This window comes from Polistes fuscatus, unplaced genomic scaffold, assembly GCF_010416935.1.
Source record: "Polistes fuscatus isolate 324 unplaced genomic scaffold, CU_Pfus_HIC Scaffold4, whole genome shotgun sequence".
Lineage (NCBI taxonomy): Eukaryota > Metazoa > Arthropoda > Insecta > Hymenoptera > Vespidae > Polistes > Polistes fuscatus.
Window position 1 is genome coordinate 8,628,367 of NW_025113118.1, and position 12,771 is coordinate 8,641,137.

Genomic DNA, 12,771 nt, shown 5'->3' on the forward strand with positions numbered 1-12,771 from the left:
TGATTTAATTATTTCCTTAAAGATGCGACGGAGAAAAAGATTGTAAAGACGGATCAGACGAGTCTGCCAGTTGTCCTACGCGTCTATGTCGACCTAGCGTATTCCAATGTGCTAATGGAAATTGTACTGCTAGCGTAACCGTGTGCGATGGTGCCGATGATTGCGGAGACAAAAGCGACGAAGCTAATTGCTCATTAGAATGTCCGGAACTTGAATTTAAATGTAAATACAATGGTCGTTGTATACACGATTCGTGGAAATGCGATGGGGATGCTGATTGTAACGATGGCAGCGATGAAGATCCAGCTATATGTTGTTAGTATTCTAACGAGTATTATTATTGTTGCAAAACATTTCATCAATTACTTACTTGCACGCATAGTTTTTTTTCTTTTTTTTTTTCTATAATACTTTACGTTGTTTAGATAACCGTGCATGCGATCCGCTTACGGAGTTCAGTTGTAAAAATGGAAAATGTATACCAAAATTATGGATGTGCGATTTCGACAACGATTGTGGTGACGACAGCGACGAGCCTGCTTATATGTGTCGTCAAAGAAACTGTACTACAGGATGGCAACGTTGTCCAGGACACGCTAATTATCGTTGCATACCTAAATGGCTTTTCTGCGATGGGAAAGATGATTGTCGCGATGGTTCAGACGAACGTCCCGAAAGTTGTCCAAAATGTGATCCTAACATGGACTTCAAGTGTTCGAACAATAGATGCGTACCAAAGCAGTGGATGTGTGACTTTGCCGACGATTGCGGTGACGGTAGCGACGAGGCCGAATCCGTTTGCAAAGGAAAATATCGACAATGTTCCGAATCAGAATTTAAATGCAAAAATGGCAAGTGCATATCTTCCAGATGGAGATGCGACAGCGAGGACGATTGCGGTGATAACAGCGACGAAATGGATTGTCAAAGATACGAATGCGAGGTGCATACAACAATCTATTATTTTATTTAAATATCTCAAACATTTGTATGTGTGTTGATTCGATTAATATTAATTATTTATTGTATAATAATTTGCTGTGTGTTACGCAGAGCAATACATTCCAATGCGACAGTGGCCATTGCATTGCCGCTTATTTACAATGCGACGGTACGCGTGATTGTCGTGACATGAGCGATGAAGTTGGTTGTCCACCAAGATATCCCGGTGGACGATATTGTCCACAATCACGATTCGAATGCGAAAACAAACTTTGCGTATCTTTATCCGACAAATGTGACGGAAGCGATGACTGCGGTGACGGATCGGATGAAAATCCATCCATGTGTGGTAAGTTTGTTGTATTCTTTTTTTTTATAATTATAACTAAGCTATATATTACGCTTTCAATATTTATTTATTATATTAATCAACGATATCCTCTTCGTAACAGCCAATTTCAATTGCGATACATTGAGGAGATTCCAATGCGCCAATCACAGGTGTATCGTTAGATATCAATTATGCGATGGAATAGACAATTGCGGGGATGGTTCAGATGAAAATAATATGACCATGTGCGCTACTAGAATTCGTTCTTGCGATCCAATTACGGAATATCAATGCGCGAATAAGAAGTGCGTGGAGAGAACGAAATTATGCGATTTTGCCGACGATTGTGGAGATTCGTCGGACGAGTTGGGATGCCGTAAGTTATTTCTCTGTCTTTGATTTTTTTTATTTCACAAATACGAATCTTGTGTACCTAACTTGCGTAAACTTATTATTAAAGATCACTTCAAGCCTTGTTTGGACAGCAACAAAGGTGGCTGCTCTCATTATTGTCACAATATAACCGATGGCGGATACATTTGTGCTTGCTACCCCGGTTACATAATTTCCAAAGCTAATAGAAAACGTTGCGAAGATCTCAACGAATGTGCGACAGGGCAACATCAGTGTTCACAAATCTGTACAAATATTAACGGGTCTTACGCGTGTTCTTGTCGACAAGGATTCCAATTGTCGGATAATTTGAGCGGAGTTTGCCGAACCGAAGATGACGAGGCTATGCTTCTGTTTGCCAATGGACAAGAAATGAGAGCTTACAGTTTCCATAATAAAGAAGAGATAGATGTCATTTCTCATGAAAAGAGAATACAAGCTGTTGATATTGATCCAGCCAAGGAATACGTTTTCTGGATAGATTCTCACGACAATACGATTAAACGTTCCTACATGGTAAATGCCAAGGATGGTAAAGTAAAAATTGGTCATGCACAGGATTTGGATATGAAAAGTAATTATATCGTTTATTAATTTCTTTTCGTTACGCTATAAAAAATAATGACGATAAAACTTATCGAATATAATTTCTATTTTCTTGTTCGTTTTCTCTTGCAGCCGATTCAAAACCAACTGGTTTAGCGGTTGATTGGATTTCTGGTAATTTGTATTGGAGCGAAGTTGACGATACCGGTGTTAGACCACTTGGACGAATAATGGTTTCGAAATCTGATGGAAGGTATCGTCGAAGTCTCGTAACTACGGATTTAGATGGTCCAACTTCTATTGTTTTGGATCCTCAACTCGGTCGGCTTTTATGGTCGGATTCCGGTAACCAGCCGAAGATTGAAATTGCTTGGATGGATGGACAGAAACGTAAACAATTGGTTACCGATAGAATTGGCAAGCCATCGTCTTTGGCTATCGATTATGCGATGGATCATACGCTTTATTGGTCTGATAGCAAATTGAATACCATAGAATCTATACGATTGGATGGTACAAATCGTAAGCTCATATTGAAGGGTGAAAATTTGAAATATCCAGTGTCGTTGGACGTGTTCGAAAATAATTTATATTGGACGACCAAACAGACAGGCGAATTAATAAAACAAGACAAATTTGGTAGAGGTGTTCCACAAATTTTACTCAACGATATCGTAACACCGGGTGGACTTAAAATTTATCATCAATTGAGATACAACACGACGTTACGAGATCCCTGTTTCAATAATCAATGTACACATCTGTGCGTAGCAGTACCAAATGGGCACAGATGTTTGTGCCCGGATAACGTTGGTCCACACATTTCCAGCGAAAGACACTGCGATGCACCTATACAAAGAGCACGACCTGCTCCCAGAGTATGCCCTTGCCAGAATGGCGGTCTCTGTGAAAAAGTCGTCGACAATAAATTGAAATGCGGTTGCCGACGTGACTTCGCCGGTGAATTTTGTGAGATAGGTGTTATGGTTGCGAGAACCGGTAGTTCTACCGCTACCATTGTTATTCCTATTGTCGTATCGATCTTAGTTTTACTTGGAGCCGCTGCAGTGATCATGGTACTAAAGAAACGACCATTGTAAGTATCTATATCATATATATATATTTGTAATATTAAATAATATGAGATTTGAAAATAAAGAAAAAATTTCTACTACTGTAGTGGAAAGCCGGGTGGTCTTGGTGGCCTAACTGGTGCTCAAAGTGTATCCTTTAGGCAAGGAAGTAACGTGGAATTCGGAGCAGTAGCTCATGAACGAATGGTAAGATGTCGTCCTATTTCTAACAAATATTTATACAACATCAAAATAATGAATATATTAAAATGAATAAAAAAATAATTTGTTGATTTTATAGGAACCTCTCGATGTGGAGTATAATCTCAACGAAGTTAGTAACAAAAATAGAGACTTTAGTAATCCAATGTACGACGCGGTGAATATGGAAGCAGGTGCTACCAATGGCACTAGTGCCAGCAGCATGTACGAAGTGCCAGCTGAAATGAAACCTTCCAGTGTGCAGCACAAAGAACCACCACAAATTCATCTTAAAAGAAGAGAACTCGATCCTACGCCTATTGATTCGGGTAAGGATACTCAGCAATTGGTAGAGGAAGATAAATCCGAGTGCTAGGTAGTTAAAACTCGAGTATATAGAGAGATGCTTTCACACCTGTTGTACTTTGATCTCGACATATCTGTACTACTAAGAAGAAGAAGAAGAAGAAGAAAAAGAAAAAGAAGAAGAAGAAAAATAAGAAGAAGAAGTCATGTTTATTCCTTGTTGTTACATCAATTCGTATTAAGAGAGATTATCGAAGAGAGAAATTTCAATTGTTGAACTAAACAATGTTCTCTCATTTATACGAGAAGAATATTTTTAACTTTTCCTTCACAACGAGCATATTTGCTCTTTTCAGTTACCTTTTTATTTATGTCTATTATTTTATTTATTGAGGATGCAAAGATCTTGTTACGTTTTTAAATAAACCTACCCCCTCGTTTCTCGTATAGTGCAGATATATTTCGTAATCCGTTCTACTTGTATACACACACTTAAAAATATAAAATAAAAAGAAAATAAAATCATAAAATGATAAAAATGATAAATTTATAAAAGAAAGGAAAAGAAAGTGGACTAAGGATTATAATGAATCGAGATCCAATATAGCAATAGGCACGATTATTTGATTGTGTCATTCATTTAGGTGTGACTTGTAAGTCTTGTAAATATAATCGCTAAAAATATTTTCATATTATTCGTGTACCATAAAAACGCAACACATTCCATTCTCTTTCTCTCTCTCAAGGTTTCGCTTGTGAGGTGTGTAGTGATAGAACAGATTAATTCTAATAATTGAGTATATATGTATATGTGTGTGTGAATGTATATACATTTATTTGTATGTATTGTTATATACAATATTGCATACACATAAATGTATCACGCATATTGGACCAATAAGTTGTATTTTTAAATGAGTATTTTTATAAGGTGTGTGGCAAAGAAAATAGGAAATTTTATACTGAAACGTGGCCAACTATGAAATACGTATATGACGACACGGAGGATTGTTTTATACGGTTAATGAACTTTTTACAACAAGCTCCATACGATAATCCTGCGTTTGTTAATAAAAAAAAAAAAAAAACGATAAAAACTCTGTGTTAAGGATTATTCATAATAATAATGATTATAATAATAATAATATTATTAATAATAATAATAATAGTAATAATTATTATAATAATTATAATAATAATATATATATATTATTATAATAACATATAAATATATATTATAATAATATATTTTATATATATAAATAGAAGTTATACGAATGAATTAAAAAAAAAAAAATACGTAAAATAAATAATTGTTAATTTTTAAGTATCGATTGTTTATCAGAAAATATTTGGTCGGCCACATCAATGTTATATTGTACATTTTTTTTTTCTTAGAATATTATAATAATTAAATATAATGGGTAGGTCAGTGTAGAATGTTTCTTCTGCATTATCTGTGATTACAATTCTTGTATAAATTTAAAAAGAAATGATTACATTGTTGAAAAAAAAAAGAAGGAAAAATAACTTTTACTTTGTATGTTTCTTATATTATAATATTACGTTGAAAAATAAATAAATAATTGAAATTAATTTTTTTTTATTATCTTTCTAATTAGAAGAATGAGATCCTTGATATTTTCAGAATATATTATAATAGATTGTGTGTACATATGTATGTCCTGCGTAAACTAAATGGAAGAAAACAAATTAACACTGGCTGACCCGTTAATGATAATAATTATACGTTAAAAATTCTATAAATAAGTAAATAAATAAATATATATGTATATATACATTTATATATATATATTTTGTTGCAATCGACTTTGACCTGGGCAGGGCTCCAGTGTGTCCTATATAATACTATTATTATTATATAATATATATCAGTATTTTGTGTATTTTTTTATCAAGTTGACAAAATAATAATTGTTAATATATTGTGCAAATATCAAACAGATACCGTCCAAGAATAATAAACTATAAGGTTGACGATTAAGTTTTCCCTATACCTGAAAACATTTGGATAGAATAGGTGATAATTGTAGTCTAGAACAAACCTTTTGCTCTTTTTTTTATATATATATATATATATATATATATATATAAGACCATAACAAGGTGTCTCAAAATATTCTGGCATAACTTCAAGAATAAATTACCCAGCACGTTTGCTTCATCTAAATTCGTTGAATTTTTATTTGTGGGAGTATCAAGTTTTTAATTTGCTACATCTTGGTAAAAAATATTAAACGTGGTCATTTTGAATAGTGTTTCTCTATGAAACTTATTTAATAATTTATATAATACAAAAATTGCTATAATTTGGAAACATGTGTTACTGAAACAACCCTGGAAGTTATGTTTACATATTTTGACTATTGAAAATTATTAATCACGTTTTTCTTTGGGCAATTTTGATAATTTATTTATCAAAAAATATCGTAACATTTTTTTTGAAAAATAAAAACTAAAAAGAAAAGAATAAAAATAATTTTGATAACTCGGGCACAGTTCGATTGATACTTTTACTAATAATAATAATAATAATAATAATAATAATAATAATAATAATAATAATAATCATATTAATAATAATAGTATTAATAAAAGAACAAATATTGATTTGGTGATTTACCTATTTTATTATGTTTTGCTTTCTTCCAATGAATGTTTTTACGATAAGCTGTTGACTTTGTCTGTAACGTTCAATATTACCAATGAAACTTATATAAGATGTGTTCTAAAAATATGTTTAAGCAATATGATTATTTGTCAACACTTGTTACACGAAAACTTGTTTTGCACTCAACAACGAGCAATATGTCAGAATAATCGGCCGTATATTCGCCAAGGACAATTGAAAATACTTATTTAAACAGGTAAATTTTCTTTTTCTTATTTTACAGGCTTATCTAAATAAATAAAATTTTTGTTATACATTCTTATCTTTTAATTAATGCATACTTTAGCAACATGTTTGCTTGAAGAGAGATTAGAACAAAAAAGAAATGAAAGATACAATGCACTACGGTCTAGTAAAAATAGTTATTTATCTAATTAAGAGATATTTTTGTATTTTTATTTAAAGAAAAAAAATGTATAGTTCACAGTCTAAAGAGTACGACCCTAAAATCATTACCGACACATTCTCATAAGAAAACTATTTGTAATTTGATTTATATCAAAGTTAAAGATCCTTTATGCGCATACTCCGTTCTGCAGTGTCCGTTAAACGAAGAAAATTTGGACCAGTGCCGTTTGGTACATCATCAACGAAAGAGGCAAGTTAAAACATTTACAAAATTGTCTCATTTTTCACATAATATTTAGTACCATTCCGATTGTACGATGTCATCATCGTAAATGAGTTGAAACGTTCACTTATAAAATTACAACACTTATTTTATTATTATTATTTTTCAACATATTTTACGCGACCAAAATAATGAATTAATTGGTTAATAGAGACATTACACGAGTTTGAAATTCCTTAAGATATACGTATTAAACATTGTGTCATTAGAATTTCAAAACAATAACGTGAGATAATTATTAGCCAATAAACGTTGGTAATGAAAAATCGCTCGGTAATGTAGTTAATCGTGTTATCGATAGTGAAAGTAAAACGTAATTCAAGATAAGCCCGCAAGGGGAAATATTTTATCGAGATTCAACATTTTTTTTTACATTTCTGATAATTTTTGCATATTAGGTCGACTTTACTTTAACGTATGGATTACATACACGAAAGGATATTTCTTCTCTAATTATTTTTATCTTCCACCGTGAAAGTGAGTCGATTTTTATTCATACAGCAAAATTTAACTAACGAAACTCAAAAGAGCGTAATTTTATATATCTATCATTTAAATATTTATTATAAAATTAATATTCGCTGACGGTCCAAATAACACTTGTTTACAAGTTATCGGATATTTAACTGGTTGATCTTGAATTTTCAAATATCGAATATTATACATGGAAGTAAAATCTGATACGATTATCTATCTATACGTAATATGTGTTATCGAACCGGTACATTAAATCAATGCACCAATGTGATTTTATTTATTTCTATCTTTTTTTTTTTATCTTATGTTAGATGGAAAATTCAAGATAATCGAGATTTAGTTATCGATAATATAACAACGAGTTAATCTTATTATTAATGCATATCTTATCTTAAATATTTAACTGATAAATGGGTAATCACAATAACTCATAAGCTTGTATTCAGATATCGACTTTACGTTATAATACGCGCTAGATTTCATTTGTTTGCTGAACAAACAAGTAAGAATAGAAATTTAACGAAAGAAAGTTTGCCTTAGCACAAATAAGAGAATTCGATGTAAAATCTATTTTAAAGGTTTTTAACGATCATATGAATTAATGGATGGTCATATGATTGGCTTGTAAGTCCAAATAAAATTTCAAAACAACTTTTTTATCTCGTAATCTTTCTTATCTCAAGTAAAGATTAAAATTTATCAAACAAATAATTTCCATCCAATCACGTTCATATATTTCGAAACATAAAATGAAAATATTTTTAAATAAAAAAAAATGATTTTTAACAAATTTATTTTTTCTATAGGGTGTAACAATAAAAAAGGAAACAAAGTATCATCTCGCCAATGACATAATAAATGAATGTGACTTAAGATCTCGAAAAGAAGTTGAATTGTTTTTAAAGTAAATGTGTTAGAGAGAGAAAGTATCGATAAATGAAGCGTCCTGTTCTTAGGTAACAATAAAAAACAATAAAGAAAAGTAGGTAGTGGGTGCGGAACGAGAGGAACCGAACGTTGAACGGAGAGGAACGAGGCGAACCGAATTAAAACGAAGTTGAGCCGAAGTAACACGGAATTGCACGGTTCCATATTGAATGTGTGTTGGTGGTGATCATCGTGTTTGGTTAACACTTTGCTGTGTGTTACGACCATAAGCTATATAACAACACGCACGATAAGTGCTTAATATACGTCAACGTAAGAGAAACACACAGAGAAACAATAAGAGAGAAAAAGAGAGACAAACAGAGAGAGAGAGAGAGAGAGAAACGTTGGAACACTCATTGTCTTACACACACATACATATTAGAATACATATATTCATAGGATATAGGTGAAAAAGATACTTGAAAGAGATGTCAAAAAAAGGAGTTGTTATGGCTGCTGCGGGCTGGCCCAGGGCATGGGAACGTGGGGGTCTGATAGGTGCAGGGGTAGGAGCTGCCGTTGGAAGGAGAGCTAATCGTTCGCGTCTGTCGAGTATAGGACCGGTAGTTCTGCCGGTGGCTGTTGATACGACGGTCGTGAGTCGCACAATGGCAAGCACTGCTTCTAACAACATGAAGATCCTTAATGAGGATAACATTTATGAGAATATCAAAAAAATGGAATACGCCGTGCGCGGTCCTTTATTGATACGTGCAAACGAATTGGAAAAAGAATTGCAAAAGGTAAGAATTCCTCCGTTCCTTTTGTTTATATATATATATATATATATATATATATATATATATATTTTTTTTTTTCTAGTTCCTTTTTACTGTGTTGTAATTAGTTTTTCTTTTTAAAATTTCATTTTTATGTGCGAGTAAATAATCGACAAAAAAATAACGAGAGAGTCAATGATGTCAATGAATCAAAAAGAGAGATAGAAAGATAGAAAAGTATTGACAACCGTGAAATTAGACAATTGAAGGGTGCATTTGCAAAAAGGCGGTAACAATTTGAACGAGTTTCTAATTTGAAGTAAAGGCGCCAATTTTCAAACGAGAACCTTTTGTTAATTCGGATAATCTTACTGTCCACAACGATTGATGACGCATAAACCGGTTACCGCCATTTTTTTTTCTTTTCATCATCAGTGTGCGCTTTTGCGTGTATGCGTGTGCTCAACCACCTGTCACATTTTCTCTTAACACTTTTACAAGGTCTTCTCTTTAATGCTTATACATTAAATGCAATGTTGATTTTGTTCGAATTTAATTCGTATAAATAATGGAAAAAAGAAAATATTCAATCGATTCGATTGTGCACGTAGTTATTACATGCGTATGGATTAGTTTGACGCGGGATATAGAACTATAAATAGTTAGATATTTTTGCGTTATTGAAGTAGAAATTATGCACGCAGCATTCGTAAATATAAAGGATTATACGAAGATGATGCACACTCACGAGCAGTCGCGTGATGACGTTTAGCTAATTTTACGACAATTCTTAACGCGTTTAATATTACTATTTCTTCTTGCTTTTAGGTTTCAACTAAATGCGTAGTTGTATCGTATAACACATATTGGCAATATTTTCTTATTATACAATAATATATATATATATTTTTTTTTTAATAGTTGTAAATAATTATAATGTAAAATACATCATAAAATTAATTTCAAATATGTTTATATATATACAAAATTTATTGTAATATTTGGGACACATCACAGAAGTGATTCGTATATTTCTAAAGTTTTTTAATACTGGCAATGTAATGTCAAATACAATAATAGTTTTAAAACAAGCTCAAAAATTAAAATCTAATTACGAGCTTGTAGTATCCATCGTGCAAGAAATAAAAGATAATAAAGTATTTCTTGCGTGAGATAACTGAGTTTTGAAATCGAATTTTATCAAAATTAAAATGACTAAATTTCATTAATTGAATGTGTGACATCAACGAAAATAAAAAATATCTATGATACACGAAACATTGTTTCGAAATACAAATTGAGGATTAATATTATGAACCTTTTTTTATGAAGATAAGCTATCTCGCATTTATATGAATTTTTGTTTTAAATTGCTTTTGGTCACTTCTGAAATGGATCCCACATATTACATTGTATATTAAAATTAAAAATAATTCCATATAAAACTATAATGTGTGCAAACTATACCTTATGTAACAGGTAATCTATTTAATTAGATACATCCTGTATAATCATGGAAATATATACTATATATATATATATTGGTCATGCTATTATATATACTCTGACACATTATTTTCTCTGTTAAATAATTGAACTAATTTTTACATTGCATTTTATTTGTTGATACCAGGGTGCTAAAAAACCATTCAAAGAAGTCTTGAAAGCAAATATCGGAGATGCCCATGCCATGGGACAAAAGCCTATTACATTTTTACGTCAAGTATTAAGTTTGACCACGCTCCCGTCTCTCCTAGACGATCCCAGTTATCCGGAAGATGCTAAATCTCGTGCTAAAGCGCTTCTTCAAGCGTGTAAAGGAAGCGTCGGTTGTTACACCGAGTCTGTGGGAATGGAAATTGTTCGTAAACATATAGCGCAATATATCGAAGAACGAGACGGTATACCGAGCAATCATCAAAATATTTTTCTCGGCAATGGTGCATCGGATGCCATCAAAGTATACAATTAATCATACAATATATTATTCCCTTTTTTTTTCCTATTTTTATTTCTTACAATATTTTTTGATCATTGTATTTCTTAATTCTAGTCCGTCCTGAAACTATTTGCTCAAAAGATTGATAATAAACCAACAGGAGTTATGATTCCGATTCCACAATATCCATTGTACAGTGCAACTATATCCGAATTTGGTCTTGGCGAAATTGGTTATTATCTGGACGAAGATAATAAATGGGCATTGAATATTACCGAATTAGAAAGGGCGTTAAACGAAGCGAAAAAATGGAGTAATCCTCGTGTGCTCGTTGTAATCAATCCTGGAAATCCAACTGGTCAAGTTTTAAATCGGTCTAACATAGAAGACATTCTACGATTCGCTCACAAACATAAACTCTTCATATTCGCGGATGAGGTTTATCAAGACAATATATACGACAAGGACTGTTGTTTCCATTCGTTCAAAAAAGTTGCTGTTGAATTAGGACCGCCTTACGATCAAATGGAATTGGCCTCTTTCATGTCTATATCAAAAGGTATCATCAATAAAAATCAATAAATTGATCACTCATGTTATTTGTAATACGTGTAAAAATTCTAAAATATATCTTATTTCTACTCTAGGATACATGGGAGAATGCGGCATACGTGGTGGTTACGCGGAACTCGTAAACATTGATCCAACTGTAATGAAATTATTACAAAAGTCAATTTCAGCCATGTTATGCCCGACCGTTTTAGGCCAAGTTGTGTTGGATGTAGTAGCGAATACACCCAAACCCAACGAACCATCTTATGCAAAGTTTGAAGAAGAAAAACGTAATACTCTGTTGTCCTTAGCGGAAAGATCAAAATTAGCTGTAGATATGTTGAACAGTATTCCAGGTTACAAGGTATTATTGCAATTGTTTCTTTCTAATATCTTTTAAAATTGTTCTTTTACGAGATTATCAACAAATTAATCATCTTTTTTATTTACAGAGTAATCCATCTATGGGTGCGATGTACGTGTTTCCACGATTTGAGATTCCACCGAAAGCCGTAGAAGCAGCCAAAGCTAAAGGCCAAGCTCCGGATCTTTTCTACGCTTTTAAACTGTTAGAAGAAACTGGAATTTGTGTTATAGCCGGCTCAGGTTTTGGCCAATTACCTGGAACATATCACTTCAGAACGACCATTTTACCGCAAAAAGAAAAGATGAAAACGATGTTGACTAGTCTGAAAGAATTTCATTTAAAGTTCCTCAAAGAGTATAGTTAAAAACAAAAAAACTAAACTGTTCGATGCATTTTATCTTGCACAAACATACACGTATATGCGTGAAATCATATTTTACTCAGACCCGACACTAACATCACGTTAAAAAAAATGTTCGTTTGTGCTTGTTATATTGTTAATGAGTACTTGTAAATAAAAGAGTAAAAGTGCAATTACATAAAAAAAAGAAAAAAAAACAACGAGTATCAGTCATCGTCTCGGTTATACACTATATTAATATTTACTATTTATCAATAAATGTATTATATCTAAAAGTTCATATATTTTAAAACTTATATTCAAAAACACAT

At 32.2% G+C, this 12,771-nt stretch overlaps 2 protein-coding genes and 1 long non-coding RNA gene across 4 annotated transcripts in view; all 3 read left to right on the plus strand.

Moving 5' to 3' along the window:
* LOC122521348 (low-density lipoprotein receptor-related protein 2) overlaps positions 1 to 3,968 on the plus strand; it is a 52,650-nt gene extending 48,682 nt beyond the window's left edge. Inside the window, exons 13-20 of one of the 2 annotated variants that reach the window (XM_043642007.1) lie at positions 23 to 315; positions 426 to 943; positions 1,054 to 1,291; positions 1,395 to 1,649; positions 1,734 to 2,240; positions 2,345 to 3,308; positions 3,390 to 3,492; positions 3,587 to 3,968. In XM_043642007.1, coding sequence (XP_043497942.1) covers positions 23 to 315; positions 426 to 943; positions 1,054 to 1,291; positions 1,395 to 1,649; positions 1,734 to 2,240; positions 2,345 to 3,308; positions 3,390 to 3,492; positions 3,587 to 3,862 — 3,154 coding nt within the window. In that variant the 3' untranslated portion in view covers positions 3,863 to 3,968. The remainder of the gene's footprint in view (positions 1 to 22; positions 316 to 425; positions 944 to 1,053; positions 1,292 to 1,394; positions 1,650 to 1,733; positions 2,241 to 2,344; positions 3,309 to 3,389; positions 3,493 to 3,586) is intronic. The other variant, XM_043642008.1, reaches the window with a different exon arrangement.
* Positions 3,969 to 5,539: 1,571 nt separating this feature from the next.
* LOC122520559 lies at positions 5,540 to 7,086 on the plus strand. Its single transcript, XR_006304562.1, has 2 exons — positions 5,540 to 6,680; positions 6,989 to 7,086. It is a non-coding gene; the product is annotated as an uncharacterized LOC122520559 (long non-coding RNA).
* A 422-nt stretch (positions 7,087 to 7,508) lies between these two features.
* On the plus strand, positions 7,509 to 12,735 carry LOC122520557 (alanine aminotransferase 1). Its single transcript, XM_043640650.1, has 6 exons — positions 7,509 to 7,592; positions 8,399 to 9,265; positions 10,875 to 11,201; positions 11,295 to 11,739; positions 11,828 to 12,096; positions 12,185 to 12,735. Exons 2-6 carry the CDS (start codon positions 8,951 to 8,953, stop codon positions 12,461 to 12,463), a joined length of 1,635 nt encoding a protein of 544 aa, XP_043496585.1. The 5' UTR covers positions 7,509 to 7,592; positions 8,399 to 8,950; the 3' UTR covers positions 12,464 to 12,735.
* The last annotated feature ends 36 nt before the right edge of the window (positions 12,736 to 12,771 follow it).